Source organism: Anopheles coustani, chromosome 2 (genome assembly GCF_943734705.1).
Source record: "Anopheles coustani chromosome 2, idAnoCousDA_361_x.2, whole genome shotgun sequence".
In the NCBI taxonomy this organism is placed as follows: domain Eukaryota; kingdom Metazoa; phylum Arthropoda; class Insecta; order Diptera; family Culicidae; genus Anopheles; species Anopheles coustani.
Window position 1 is genome coordinate 81,562,500 of NC_071289.1, and position 16,004 is coordinate 81,578,503.

At 43.4% G+C, this 16,004-nt stretch overlaps 2 protein-coding genes across 2 annotated transcripts; both read right to left on the reverse strand.

Annotated features, from left to right (window-relative positions):
• Window positions 1-274: 274 nt before the first annotated feature.
• Window positions 275-1,241, reverse strand: LOC131267386 (serine protease SP24D-like). Its single transcript, XM_058270253.1, has 2 exons — window positions 1,009-1,241; window positions 275-953 (listed from the first exon to the last, which is right to left on the reverse strand). Exons 1-2 carry the CDS (start codon window positions 1,239-1,241, stop codon window positions 431-433), a joined length of 756 nt encoding a protein of 251 aa, XP_058126236.1. The 3' UTR covers window positions 275-430.
• Window positions 1,242-2,337: 1,096 nt separating this feature from the next.
• Window positions 2,338-16,004, reverse strand: LOC131267381 (involucrin-like). Its single transcript, XM_058270246.1, has 3 exons — window positions 15,938-16,004; window positions 11,152-11,315; window positions 2,338-4,150 (listed from the first exon to the last, which is right to left on the reverse strand). The coding sequence occupies exons 1-3, from the start codon at window positions 16,002-16,004 to the stop codon at window positions 2,888-2,890; spliced, it is 1,494 nt and encodes a 497-aa protein (XP_058126229.1). The 3' UTR covers window positions 2,338-2,887.

The following is a 16,004-nucleotide window of genomic DNA, read 5'->3' on the forward strand; positions in this document are numbered from 1 at the left end:
CTTTCGACCGTTTTGGTATAGAAAGTGTTTTTGGTATATTTAATACGATGGAAAAGAAGAGTCCCACAATGAATTAATCGGCCTTCGGCTCTAGGATGAAGGTGACATCACGAGGATGCTTTCGACCGTATCGGCATCCCCGTTAGGACTATAGTTCTCCCAAATATACTGATAACATTGAAAACATATAGCTATAGAACATAGATTAAGATGGTGGATTTACTACAATTCATCAATTTTCTATGTATACAATGTATACACCATGTACTGCAAATGTACGCTATATTATGTTAAGATTTGTATAAATTTCAAAAACTTTCTTCCAATTTCATCAATTTACGATCATATCTACATATACATTGTTCGTGGATTGTAAAAATTTCATATTTTCACTGGGTTCTGATTGAATGAACGCTCAATTCGAGGACCTTCATTCCAGAAACTGACGAATCCAGTCGACGTAGAACGAAACCTTCGCGTAACCGTCAGGATAGTCGCCGCCACAGCTTTCTCGGATAAAGTTGGCCACGCCGACCAGCTTGCCATCGTACACCGCGGGGCCACCGGAGTCTCCGTTACAGGCTCCGTTGCTGCCGGGCTTGTCGAAGCAGATCAGACCGGACCGCCAAACTACCGACATGGCCTTGCAGAACATATCCTCTACCACGTACATCGTGTTATACAGCAAGGCCTCCGAGGTGGGTAGACCATCACCAACGCGACCATAGCCGGAAATCACGACCTCACTACCGACCGGTACCTCATCTTCCATCAACTCGATCGGTTGCGTATATGCGTCGAAAGTGAATACGTCTTCCATCACCAGCATAGCAATGTCGTGACCGCCGGCAACGTACTTCTCGTGTGGATGAGCCTCCAGGACCTGGTGACGATGACCTCCAACGTTGAGATTTGCCGAGCCGACATGAACGGTGAACAGTGAGGCTTCGAGACTAGAAGAAAATATCGGTTACTACTGATCCTTCCAATTTGATCACAGTTACTTACACCAGGCCATTTTCCACCACACAGTGGGCCGCAGTTAGAACGTGGCGCGCACTAACAACCGAACCTCCGCAGCGGAACCGTCCATCGTAGAACAACGCCACCTGATATGGCATTTGGGTGTCATCTGCCACCTCACCACCAACAATGCGGTTCGAACCGGTCGGAATAGACCGGACCGCACCGATTGCAGCCACAAGAAGCAGCGAGGAAACTACAACTGACGAACGGGCCATCTCGGAATGTTAACGTACAAGTAGTTCAGTCGTTCGTATATATACCTTCGCACCATGGATAGGGATCTCTTAAGTTCGAGATAAAGATAGGCAAGTACCGCAACACTTAAGAATGAAAGGAAAAGTTGCTAGCTTTGAAACGCTCTCAAGTGGTACTCAAAAACACCAAGAAGATATTTTTACAGCCTAATAATCGATGGCATTTCCAGTACACTCATCAGAAATTTTGCTAATGCACAAAAACTAGCATGTTCCACAAATTCTGAATAGGCCAGGGTCCTCTGGGCACCATCAAGAAGCTTTAAGGATCACAATGTACGCAAATGTATCACACTAATCGTTATTTTACTCTAACCTTAGGAAATTAAACTTTCGTGATATTGTACCAGAATCTAGAAGATTCTTCCTTGTTATCAGAAGCAATGAATTATCACTCAATAACAAGAATACAAAAAGACCCTAATCGTTATTTTACGCTAGACCCGTAAAATTAAAGTTTCGATATATTACACCACAATCTAAAAGATCCTTCCTTCGGTATCAAAAGCAAGGAATTATCACTCATTAACAAAAATACACAGAGATTATGCAATACCTATTTAATACCTAATTTAAAATAAAAACGTTTGACATGATACCATACCATGAGGCTCACTCCTAAATCGTCGTCGCCATATTTTAAGCCTGATTTTTCCAAAATTATTTACATTGTGAATGAATCTACCAACTACCCTAGTGGCAAAATCAGCATGCTTTCTCTTTTTGTCCAATTGACAATTGATACCGACACAACGAGAAAGCATGATCATTTTGCCACCGGGGTAGTAGTTCATAGACATATTTTCGGAATTACTCTGCTGTGGTTGGCGAACCCTGTTTTTACAAGCAGTTACCTCCGTTCGTCAGACGGTGTGCTCGAATCTATGCAACAGACAATACATCAGGTACAACATGAAGCGCACTCGTGGTGGAGTTTCTAACTGAATCGTGGCCCACAACAATGAAATGTATGTGGAACCACCTAAACCAATATTTATTATAAGATACTTTTGCGGTTTTGAGTTTCGGAAAGTATAAGCACAGATAAATACATATCTACAATTACCCAACAAGACATTTGCTCGTGCCTTCGAACACATGCCTTCGATTTATTAAGAAAGACCTAATATAAATAAGCTACGCGTGTTTATATACAGTTTTCTCTTTTGTCCTAACTTTTTGTAAAACTTTGTTGCGATATATTCCTTACACCGCACGGTAAACTGTTTTTTCTTTTCTTTTCGAAACAAACTAAAAAATTAAGTCTTTTCTCATACCACAAACACACCCTACCGCATCTCTTCGTGTGACTACGCCATTGAACTAGTTAAAAATATATAGAACTCCCATATGCTAAGCCGATTCGAGTAACGTGTTACATGTTAAAGATAGTAGCAGTCCGCCTTACACTCTAGGAATGATTTTAAGCTATCTACGAGGGAACGCGTACTAAAGAGAGGCTTTTTGGTTCGTTTGAGGAATGGAATGGAAATTGTTGGCCCGTTCTAGCTTCGTGTGCGCAGTGGTGTCTAGCTATTCGTCCTTACGGTTTCGGCGTGGAAATGGGGCGCGGGGGCCTTGACCCGTCGCCTGCGCCACAAACCTAGCTACGCGTCCAGATCGATGATCTCGTCCTTGATGCTGACGTACGGGTGGAGCAGGTGCGGTGGCATCGGGTCCATCTCGTCGTCGTCCTCGTCGTGCATCGTCTTCTGGCGCTTCCCGGGCCCATAGTCATCGTACGGGTATGTGTTGTTGCTGTCCGAGTTTTCCCCGCCGTAGTACGACGACACGTTGTCGATGCTCAGGTGCCGATCGGACCCGACCGATCCTCCGCGGCCCGTCATGGGCCCATCTCCACCGTTGACCCCGCCACCACCACCACCACCACCTCCGCCACCCTCGGCCAGCTGTGAGAAGTGCATCTTGATGATGTGCTTGGAGAAGTTGGAGATCACGAATCGGTCGCCCTTCTTCGTCGGCAGCTTCGACACCTTTATCTGTACCGCACACATCGGGCACTTGATGAACGCGTTGTAGCCGTTCGTTTCGTACGTTACGTTGATCATCTCCTCCGTGACCTGCAGCTTGATCGGTTGCTTTTCGCTCCACATGTCGATCAGTTTCACGATGCAGCCCTGGATCTTCTTGATGCGTTCCTCGTCGCTGAGCGGAGGGAAGACGGTCGCCTGCTCGAACGCTAGTGGTGAGTTCTTGTGTGACATCTTCAGCTCGGTCAGCATGTGCTCTTGGATGTCCGACAGTGGCTGTTGGTGCATCCGGACCACTTCCTGCAGCAGTTGCTGCTGCTGCTGGAGAAGATGCTGCTGTTGTGCCTGCTGTTGTGCTTTCTGCTGTTGCGCCTGTTGATCTTGCTGTTGCTGTTGGGCCTGCTGCTGCTGATGCTGCTGTTGCTGCTGCTGGTGGTGTTGTTGTTGCTGTTGCTGGAGTAGCAACCGGTGTTCCCGCTCGCGCTCTCGCTGGATCGCCAGCTCGGCGGGCACACGAATGGCCGCGGGTTCCGGTCGTTGGATTTCGCTGGCCACCTTGGTGTAGTTCAGGTACGCGCTGATCTGCAGCAGCAGCTTCCGGTGGCCCGGGACGAGCCGAAACTCGCGGGCCGGATCGCTACAGAAGATATGGAAGTAGAATTGCGTCGCCGGCACCAGATGGATCAGCTCTTCCCGGGCGAATCGCTCCATGTCGATGAAGTCATCGTCGTTCAGGTTGCGCAAACTGCTTTCCGCCTCGTAGCCACACATTTTCAGCAGGTTCTTAAGGTAGATCGGTACCGGGCCGCACACCTTCTCGATGCGTCCCCAGTCTATGCGCGAGGGCTTCTGGGGCGAGTGGGTGGGCGAAAAGCGTTCCTGCAAACAGACCGGATCATTAGATGACATTGTTGGTTACGATTAAAATATTTCATTTCATGAATGTAATAAGCAGCCATCCAGACGTTTCTAGAACCAACATCGACTTTTTTTTTCCTCAAATTTACTTACGTAAGCAAACACAAATACGCGCCTGTTTCCCATATAATACACTTATTTTCTTTTCTCCCTTAACTCCTTGGGGAGTTGAGTTCGGGAAGAATGGTCGCATACGTCCGAGTGTAAGAGCCACACATTGAATTATATTTTTACACGCCTCAACAACTGTTTACTCTTCTCGTTTGAAGTATAAAAATAGAATGAACCAGTACGGGGGTACCGTAAAATACAAAACTGCAAGATATAATGTATCTCAACAAATGGGTGTCGTAAGTAAAATATTTCATAAACTAACTTGCCCCGAAACCAGTTTTTGACGGAATGTTCATAAACAAACTTATAATGAACGGGAATAGAAAAAAACACGGCCATAAATTCAGAGAAATGCACAGCTTTTCGATCTTCAAATCTTATGCTTGTACAAAAAAACTATCGAATGTTTCTCGAAGACCCTCTAGCACATCTGTTTATATTAAAGCATTGCGCGTGCAACGTTAATAAATATTCCACGCACAGATGAGTGTACTATCTTGCTGTCGATCAGAGAAGAAAATAATTTCCTCCTTCCAAATTCATCCAACAAACGAAACTGAGTTTTCTCGCTTCCACCATCGATCGACTCTTTCTATGACTTTCAGAGTCTTGCTCGGTTTTTTTTTGCCTAACATCTAACCTCAATCCTCCATCGGTCCAGAGACGAAAAACCTGAATGTGCCGAGCGAAGTGAGAACATCAAAAGTGCTAGTCATCAAGCATCAACAAGTGACCTACGCGAGTCAAACGAGTAGCGATTGCTCCCAAGGTGGAAAACTTTGGTGAACGAGGCGATCAACATTCGAGAAAAAATTCATAGTTATTCATTTTTTAAAACATTTTCTCGATATGAAGATAAATTTCTCTTTCACTGGACGCGTGTACCGTTGGGGAGTATATAATAAAGGCCACCGTAAACCATGTACTTTTGCGATCATTATAATTAACAGATCTTAGATGGAAACCAACAACAACGGTGAACGTTCGAACCAATTAAAATTGGAAAATGAAACAGTATTCAGCAGTAGGTGAATGATATTTCAGTGTCTTTTGAAGAGCGCAACGGAAATAATACGATGCGCTCCGGCAACTCTACGAGGCAAGATGCTTACCATATTTATTACTATTGAAATATCTCCGGCCAGTCACGTGTGAGATCGTTGCACCGTCGGGGGAGCGTGCGGGGAAAAGCCCACCGGCAAGTATTACAATGCATTGCATTATTCGGCCCTGTGGCTCCCATTTTCCATTACCAATTCCCCCCCATACCTTTCTCGGGGAGTGGCTGGGGCAAGCAACGGCAACGAAAAACCAAATATAATACCGGCATCTAGACGCGACGTGGAAGAAAAATACATTCGCAGCGAGATCCAGTCACTCGTCACAAGAGACGCGTTGAAATTAGCTTCCACGGCAAATGCAGGGAGAAGGGAAAACGAAAACTATGTCAAGCCACAGAGTGTTGGCCATAGCAGGGCCATGCCGCCCCGGAGGTGGAATAAATACATGTGCATTTTCCGGCCGCACGGGCCTAGACACGAGTTTCATTGGCATAATGTTTTATTGAACACCATCGCCTCTGCAAGCCGGCGCGAGAACGGCGAGAACTGGAGTTCCGTGGCGCCCAATGGGGGCTTCTCGCCGAAGCAAAAGGAGTTAGGCCCACGAACTGGCAATTCTTACTCGCCTCCGAGGGTCCACAAAATGGGTGCATGTGTTTGGGAATAGTTTAACGACGCTCGAACGTTACCGTGCGGTGGTGGCGTAGAGCTTTGGAGCGCCATAACTTCGTTTCTTAAGACAATGCCAATTTAATAACCAACCACGTGGACGCAATGTGGTTGCAACGAGCTGCATGATATATGTTGCCATCATCTTTTCGCAACGATCTTGTTCCCCCGCTGAAGGTGCATCGTTGAGGCGAATATATATCTTACGTGAAGGAGCATATTTAAAATTGAAATAAATATTCTGGGCATTGCATGCATCGTACATACGAATGAAACTAAACTTATGGGCTATAAAAGGACTGAAAAGCAACGGTCATTTTTAATTGCACCATCAAAGTTTAAGAATGTCTCATTTCTGAATACAGCCTTGCCTGAACGTTTGCTGTTCAAACAAACCAATTGACTTGATTTAATATGCCATAAGAAACGCACACTTTTAGAACCGGAACATAGGGTAAGCTAACTAAGCAACTGCCCGTAGTTTGTGCCTATACTTTTTGAATTTTAATGTTGGAACTATTTTCATTGGCAGTCAATGTGAGAATGATGTAACTGAACTTTCTGAAATGTGTTTTGATGAATAAAAGGTCAGTCAAACTCAATTTTTCGTGTTTTATTTTGGTTAAAATTAAAGGACTGATGCTTTAACGCATACTAGAGAGATCAGTTAAGAAACATTATAAAAGGAGAGGAAATTTCTCAACTTAGTTTGAGGATAATGGATTGGATGAGCAAAGGTAATATCCTGGACACTTCTGAATATAAAAATATTGCCTAAAATTCCATGAAATTTTTTGTTGATATTTTACAAAAAAAGCTTTTTTGAAATCAGTGTTAAATGATAGATGTTTTACAATTTTACGTTTTCATTACAAGTATAATAAAAATTAAGCATTTTCATCGACATTCTATAACAAACGTAAAATTTATTTTTAAAAACTGTTAACGTTGCATACTTCACCAACTTTTACTCTCCAGTTTTGAGCAAAAACAAGAAACGTGCAAATTGTCTGATTCAGTACCAAACATTTTTCGAAGTGTAAAAAACATTATTTTCTGCTGCATGCTTTCATGAAGCAAATAAATTTTTTGGAAGACAGGCATTTTTTTTTTTTTTTTTGGTACGTAAAATAGTAAAATTTTATGTTACTAAAAAATCAGAAATGGTTGTTTTATATTTTGAATTTAAAGTGTGATAGAAATGGTTTTTGGGGTACCAAAATGGTAAAATGCTTCAGCAGAATCGGGTTTTCTCGAGTTGCCATCGTGGTGAAAGTGTCGATATTCCTTCTTGCCTATCCGAACACGTCAGTAGCACCTTTACACGGGTCTTGCAGATCACTTGTGAGCTAAGCCCTAATATGATGCCCCACTTGTTCATGAATACGTTGCTTTATCCAACACCGCAGCAACAAGTGTCTTGCATCCGCCACCACCCACCACGATGCGTCCCACGTTGGCAAAACCCGCATGGGCTAACACAAAAGTGACGATTCAGCGTGCAAAACCGTAAAGAACGCCACTTTCGGAACGTTCCAAACCGAATGAGTCCAGGCAAGCGGTGAGCGGTGAAAAATGAGTTAAAAATTCGCCAACAACACACCGTTGAAGAAAACCCATCAAATTCAAAACTTCCACCAATTCCAAGCAACCACCTTGGAACGTGCGCCACCTTCCCACAAGAAGTAAGTAGGCAAGTGGTCGGTAAGTGTGAATATAAACCAATTTTGAAATACGCCCCGCAGCATTTACACCGAAGGTAAATGAAAATACCGCACAATGCTGGGTTGTCGCTGTTTGTGGCAACGGTTTGGGTCGGGGCGCGAATGCTCCGTCGAATAGAAACGTTAGTGGCGAGCAGAAATAGCGCAATAGTAGCAAACAGTAGTAATGGTGTTAGTGGTGCTGCTAGTGGATCGCTGGCAACAGTCACCACCGCGCACGCTGGGAAACGCGCCGGGCTCGGAAACTATGTCCGCCGTTGTAATACAATACAAAAAACTTCACCACCCGAGCCCAAAATGAGGCCAACGGGTAGGAAGGGTGAAAAAAAAAGAAATAAACTGGAGTACGTACGCCGTGTGGCAAAGCGGCCAGAAGAAGCCAGTCGAAGACTTGGGCCGGCCAGGCTGGAAATCATAATAAATACGGAATTGCTCCACTCTCCGGCACTCGCGCACAACGCGGTCGGGAGGGAAAAAACCAACGAAGTATTCCGTACTTCAAATGATAAATGAGAAACGCTGAATAGGCACAATAGGCGCTGGGAGAAATAAAACACAGTTAGCCCATAATAACAGCGGAAGGCAAGACACAAATACACGAGGCCAGCGACAGGAGCAAGGTGTACCCGGGCGCCCGCAAAGACCATAGTTGGATTACGACGCTCGAGAAAAACGTCATCTTACTCTGTGCACACCAGATGCTTCCCGCAGCAACGCAACGGCTGGAAAACTAACAAGGTGAAACTTATTTATTTTCTCGACTCGCACAGGAGTTTTCTCGAGTCTTGGAGTTTTAAGAAATCGTAAGAAATAGGGCGTTTTCGAACGAATTTTCACCATACCTTCACCTCAAGCGCTACAAATTGGGGATTGCGGATTTATCTTTCACGTTTCCTACTGGTGGAACCCGTTTTAGCAAGCAACCATTGAACCATACAGCACATTGCGGAGTGTTAAACACATCGAGGGAAACTGTTTGCGATCAATCTCATTTGAGTCTCTCTATTATAAACATTCTATTAAAACCAAGCGGCAAACTTATCGCATAACTCAGCGGAGTATCAAGTATAGAACTTAATTGCAAGATTAATGGAATATCAAGTGTAGCCACATTAACCCTAATGTCTACGACCAACAAACTTAACGGATGTGTAAGACCAACATCGCTAGGTGCGACATGTTGAGTATGAAAGGATGAATTTTTGTGTTTAAAATCTGGCACTCACGCCTATAACTCATAGACCCTTAAAAACTTCGATTAAAGTACATCATAAAATCCTCCAAAAGATATCTATGAAAATTTTTAAAAAACTTAACTGAGTTGATTTTTACTGAGTAAAATTATAATGTACGGATAGTCCCAGAACAAAATCATTGAATCACAGACATCACGTCAATGGTCCAGCTGGCAAGATGTATACTCCCCTTCTCTGAGAATATCTTCAAACCCCTATTTCTTCCCCTACGAGAAGATCTTAAGAAGGAATATCTACCACCTAAGGAATATTTTTAACAACTGTGCCTTGCACTTGTGAAAGCTCTTAGGTTCGTATCTATTCCACTCGAGAAATCTTTCATTTTAATCCCCATGTTGGTTTTGTACTTAAGGCAGCGCGTTGAATATACACCGTTCTTCAAAAGGAATTTCTTCAAACACTTACACTGCCACTCGGAGAAGATATGTGAAAAGTATATCTTCCACTCCACGAATATAATTCTATTTGTGCATTTTTTTTTTAATATCAATGTTGGGCTCAGTGTACCTCATTACACTTCGTTGTACCAAATGGTATACAGCAATATGGACTCTATTCTTGCTACGTTTTAACGCTAAAGTCTCAGTACGAATCTTCGAAAAACCCCGAAACTTTTGTACAGAAGCTCCATGAATATTTCGATCCTGAAATACAACAGTACAATGGACCATGGAACTGATAAACATTTGTCCCAGGAGAAATGCTCTTCCATTGAGATGAGACGCTATCGATGTTTGGTGGAAATCTTCGATAAGCAAATACTATTTTGAACTATTTTGTCAGATAGATTTACTTCTTTTGCTTCGGTTTGGTTGTTTGTTAACTGTGCTTAAATTCCACATTGCATCAGATCTTGCTATCCGAAGTTTCGTTTTTCAGAGTTCTATGTCCAACTAAAGTTACAGAAGTTTGAACACAAAACACACCTGCCCGTACCAGGATATGCTGAACGAATTTGTAAGTGACGTGATGTAAAAACGTGTTTGCGCAACAATAAAATTAATGTTTTTTGACTATGTTTTTGCTCATTCTACAGAAAACATTATCGCAACGGTTTTGCAAGAGTTTTGGTTCATGAAACTAAGTCTTTTAGAAGCAAGCAGCACGATTGGTTTTTAAAGTTGCAAAACATGCACGGGTGCCCGCTTGTGTACTTTTATGTACGTTGGTAAAAAGGTAAGTAATATCCCATTAATACACCGAGAAATTTATGAATACTACTAAAACAATGTGTACGAATACGAGCATTTACCGATGTACAAAAGAAAAGAAACGAAACGAAACGAACCCGCCACTGCCTCCGATGGAGTTAAAACATTCCCAAATCAAACCCTCCATCGAACGCGCTCACTCGCAACGACGAACTGGAACGACGCGAACCTGGCGTAATCTTTGAAAATGTATTCCGAATATACTTGATCCCTCCGCGTGACCCGATGAAGAACTTGAGCCACGTTGCAGACGTTAACTACGCGCCACCCTGGTGTATTGACAGCTTTGAGCAGTATTGTTTCGTTGAATAGTAATGATAGACCTGGCCGGGCGCGACCAAAGCCGAATGCGTCGTCCCGGAACGCCAACAGCGTGGTTTCCTGCTTATCGCCAGTCGCGGCTCAATCGCACTATAGCGCGTGTGTGATAGTGCCACGAAATGCGACGACATCCGCCGGCCTGTGACACATAATGTCGAGTCCCAGCGATTCCCTTCGGGCGGTATTTACACCTCCGGGTACTCCGCGGGCCGATAAGTCAACCAGTGTAATACCATTGTGCTCCGTGGTCGTACCATTCGCTGGCCGCGTGATTCCTATGAGCAGCGAGTCATGCACTCGTCTGGTATCTTCCACTTTATTTCACACGCACAAACGACAATAAGAGAGAACGCTAGTGGCGAACGAGAAATATCGGTCAAATATTCAAGCAACAAATTCCCTAAGGGTTTCTTTCTTATCAGTCATTCGTATCAGGTCCTCCACTTCTTCTACTGGGGATTTCCATTCGAGCAAACATTTCAAATATTCCCGTGTGTTTGCAATATCAAACATTCGAGGTAAGGTTAAGCGATTCGATATGGTATCGATGGACAAGATGATATCGAAGTACCAGGGAGGGCCGATACCGATGCCTTGATGCCTTACCTTCTCGTCCAGCTGCAGCTCGGCAAAGGCGGGTCGTTCGGTGAGATTCTCCTTGTACTCCTCGTACCGCTGCAGGAACTTGGCCCGCTTGCCGATCCGTGGTATGATCTCCTTGATCATATCGTACTTCAGACACTTGAAGGCGACCTCGTCGACTTCCTCCTCTGGTTGACGACGCGCCGTGACGAATTGCGCGGTCGGAATATTCCGGCATTACGGAATAAATTGCGGTATGCCCCAGTTGCGGCCCGATGCCGTGATCGTGACGAGGAACGGTGAGCCAGAAGAACCGCAAGACCGCGAGACGAGAATATGGAGGCCGTGCGCGGAGGACCGGAAAATGTTGAAAAGAGACAAAACGGAGACATAAAGATGAGGAGAAATAAAAAGTGAAAAAAACACGCAAGAAACCATAAGAGATTCGTACAGGGGTGGAAAAAAAAGACATCATCGTTGGAAAAGCGGGCCATCGCATAAACGAAGCACTGAGTGTGTACCCATGCCCGCATCGCCACGCTAGAGACAACAGTTAAGTCACAACCAACAAGTACAGTGGAGCGCATGGCAGCATAACAACCGGGAGGTATAGTTACTCACCCTCTCCCCCCCCTTAAAGTTATGGGCAGCATAAAAACGCATGTCTGTGTGTTAGTGGCGCTGATGAGAAGTGGAACTGGCACTAGGACCGTAAGTGGGTATTATCTACGGATCTGGAAATGAGACCAACAGCGCTCCACGAGAGTTCGGTGAGTTTGCTCTAGCGCGCGGTGGAGAGCCCCCCCCCCCCCCCTCCCTCGGGTACTTCGGTTTTTTTTTCCGTTCGATCCAACAGATAACCGACATGAAACTTTGGAATATCAAGTGTAGTTTCTCGGCCACACGTCGCTCGGTCGAAGTCATCATAATGGCTGCAGCAGATCGCGCCAACGATCGTATTTCCCGAAACGCAGTACAAATAAGTATGTATCCATCTGTGTCTACCGGTACCCGATGGTGATACCATTATGAGATGGGGGAAAGGCCTTTTTTGAGAAGCGTTCGGACGGTGGACGACTTCTAACGTGTCTACGATATGCATCCTGTGTATGTCTTTATGCGACTTGTGTGTACACATGTGGGAAAGAAAAAAACCCCTTCCCGACAGGTCTTAAAACGGACCGGAGAGTTGTGTTGCACCGAAAGCCAGGAAGTATTGATTCGACATTATGCAAGGCAGGTAATCGTAGCCGACACTTTGCATATCGCATAATGCAGCCCGGCGTAAGACGGGTAGCCCCCGTCTACTGGCGCCAATTGCAGCGAAGTTCTGCCGAGTTTGGAGTTACAGGGGGACCTCTGGATTACGTAGAGTTGAAGAAAAGTGGATTTTTACTGATACTTAAGAGGTTTCTAACTTAGACCATACAAGTGTTTGATTATTGGTTTCGTCCCATAGACCACTTGCTTATTTACGTTTTAATCTTCCGTTAATCAAAACATCATCTAAACGAAGATTTCATTCAGGGAAGATCATTGCCAAAAATCGTTTCTTCAGGTTGAGTCATAGTGTTGAGAGATGATTACGCAAGGCTGTAAGCTGAAGATGATTTTACTAAGCCCCCGTTAAGCAGAAGTCGCAACGGGGGTCTTATTTAACACTAGAACTACCGGACCATTCATTTTGACTGGCCAGGTACTTTTTTAATCACATTTATTTCTTAAGGCTGAACAATTCTACCAAATGTTAATCCATAACTATCACACATCCAATGGAATGTTAATTTTTATGTATTCAAAAATAAAATTTTCTTTTTATTATTCAAAATAATTTGCGCTAAAGTTTCAAGCGTAAAAACCGCGGTAGTTCTAGTGTTAAAACGTGTAGAGAAATTCTCAAATTATGGCATATCTTGTGAAATATAAGTAAACAATCAAATAAAGATTATTATTTGAAAATGTATTTTTTCTCAGTGTATTTTGAGAGTGAACAGAATCTTAACCCCCTGAACAACATAACTATTACGGAGAAAACAACGGTTTAAATTATCTTAAACAATACGGAAAAAACTACATGTTTAATGGAGCAAAAACAACATCCATGCTAGAGACTATTTGAAGCACACTGTGGAACAAGTATCAATTTTCCATTCATGGAATAAATAATTAATGGCTACGGAGAGGACGTCGAGCGCATGCATACACACACAGCAACCGCCGTTAGATTGCTGCCAAATGGCACAGAAATCGGCACAATTTAGCATTTTTGCAATCGAAATGATAATAGCCGTAATTTTTATGGCAGCAAGCATGCGCACTGGGTTGTGTGAGAACTCCGACTCCGTTTTCCTCCGGCCTTGGTCGGCAGGGGTTCGCTGGGCGGGGAAGGTTGAAAGGGAAGATGCGTTTTGGGACCCCGAAAGGTTGGCGGCAGTGGGATGCCGTACAACTATCGAATCAAACACTTTAGACAACATTCCGTCAAGCACTGTACAGATCACCGGTGAGACATGGATAGCACAGGATTGATTTTCCCGAAATGGGTCAAGGAAAAATGTTAAATTTCGGTTGGCATCGTTTCTATGAACGGTAAAAGATTTTCTGTCCATCCAAAACAAACTCTCAACTCTAGTGTAAATTATCGGTTTATTTGAATTATCTCGAACCAACGAGGAATTAAACAGATGTTTCGAGGCAAAAACGGAATGGTGTAGAGAGTAACGGAAAAACTAATAAAGCAAAATTACTCCGCAAGACCATTTGCAATTTACCGCGAAAATAATAACATAAACCGATTTTTGAAATTAAAGTTTAAAACTCATGTTTCTATTAATAAGTCGATATTGTTGTGTAATTTCATACGCAAATATTCATACGCTAGATTGTTACTTTTATGATTATTATTATTATTAGTATTATTATTATTATTATTATTATTATTAACTGCACTTCAGTAAAATTTAGGTGTTGGAAACACTTGTCACGAACCGAGTTGATAAACACATAAAGCGCTATGCGCAAATTGCACTGCTTTCCGTTCTGCCGGCAAAAGCAAAACAGAGAAAAGCCGGCTCTGTCGGTCCGAGCGGACCGACGCCGGCATGCCCGACTTTAGCACCTTGACTGACTGCCATGTCACCCAAAAGTGGATGACTGTAGCAATTCTTTAAAGTTTTTGACCCATAAGTAAATGAAAATGCAACATAAAAACTATAATAATATTTTTAAAAAAGTTTTTTGGGAAGCTAAGTTTTTGTAAGCAGAGGAATCTACGCATAGCGCTTATTAGCATCATAACGTGTTAGACAAGATTCGGGTTGGTTTATTTATTCTTCAATAGAAATAATTTTAACGAATTGGTATGCCCGGTATGAGCAAAAGCTTCATGTTTATTTCATTTCTTTCTGAAACGATAACTATCCTGAGCCAAGTTGAGTCACTATGGTCGGTTATCCCATGTGCTCACTTGCCCCCGCCCGAAACCGGGACCAAGACATGCCATATTGTGCTATTACCCATCGCACTAACTGGCCACTTTCGCCTCGCGCAGCACAACACAGTATTGCACATTGTGCGGAAAATCGGCGCACACAAAACTGCATTCCCTTGGAGTCACGCGAATTACGCCAGTCGTGCCGCGTATTACCGACCGGTGGGCCAGGAATACTGGCCACTACAGCAAAGGGTGCGTGCCAGTCAGGAAAAACCCTGCACACTCTCGCACACTAGCACCACCCGCCCGCCACCGGATGGAACGAAATATGGTGGCCCCAAATATAAAAAGCGTTTCAAGTTCCAGCTGGCGCGGGGTAGAAATTGGTAAGGAAAAATATAATTCTCATTGCAATTCAAATTAAATTTCACTCCAGCCACGAAAACAGAAGGCACGGCACTAACATGGCACTGTCGTAACATCGCCTGTTGGCGCCGGGAACCAACAGAGGTTGTAGTGGCAAACCGATTGCTTCATTCCCCCGACCGACCATTAGGGGAAGCGAAGCAGACAGATGGGAAAGAAAAGTAAGGTGCTGAAGTTCAGCAGACGGAACGCAATTACCGAGAAGGTATTACTAAATATTTCGAAAAGCTGCCACGCGAACGAAAATATCTCCGGTTTACCAAGAAAATGGACAAGAATTCGGACGGACAACTTTGTTCTCCGGTAGCAGGAAAATGAAAAGATGATGAAAGCACATTACATATCGAAGAAGGGTGTCTGCTTTGGAGGAAAACATTACACGATTGTTAATGTACATGACCTGCAATTCAACAAATGAATTCAAATAACACTCTATCTTTTCCACGTTGATAACACACTGGTAAATTTGGGAAATTGTAAACTAATTTTTGTAAACCGAATCTGTTCGCCAACCGTGAGAACTCAAAAATCCAACACCTTCTGGTAAAAACCATTGAACCATTGAAGGAAAAAACATAAAATTAGCTGCATCACAACTGTCTCAACACGTGTGTTTTATATTTAAAACGTTTTACTGCGTACGATTTTTATGATTCAGGATTTTTCTCATCACTGCAGTAAGGCTTTTCTTTTTCCTCCCCATTGAACGTGTACAACACTTTTCTTCACAACAATAAAACCACTTTACGTGTCTTCTCCTTTGCGGATGATGATAAACAAACGTTTGTGTGTTTGTTTTTCTTATTAAAAACACTGTTTATGATGTCTTTCGGTAAGTTGAAACAATGAATTCACTTGACACAGTGACAAACTTTTGATGCTGGTAAATGTGCAACGGTTCACCACTAGGTTAACACAATGAGTAAGACAGTGTGTGTATGTTTTTATTACCTTGGAACACTTTTATCAGCTCTGGCATATTCCATCCGTTGAGAAGATTTTTAACATAGGTATCCAT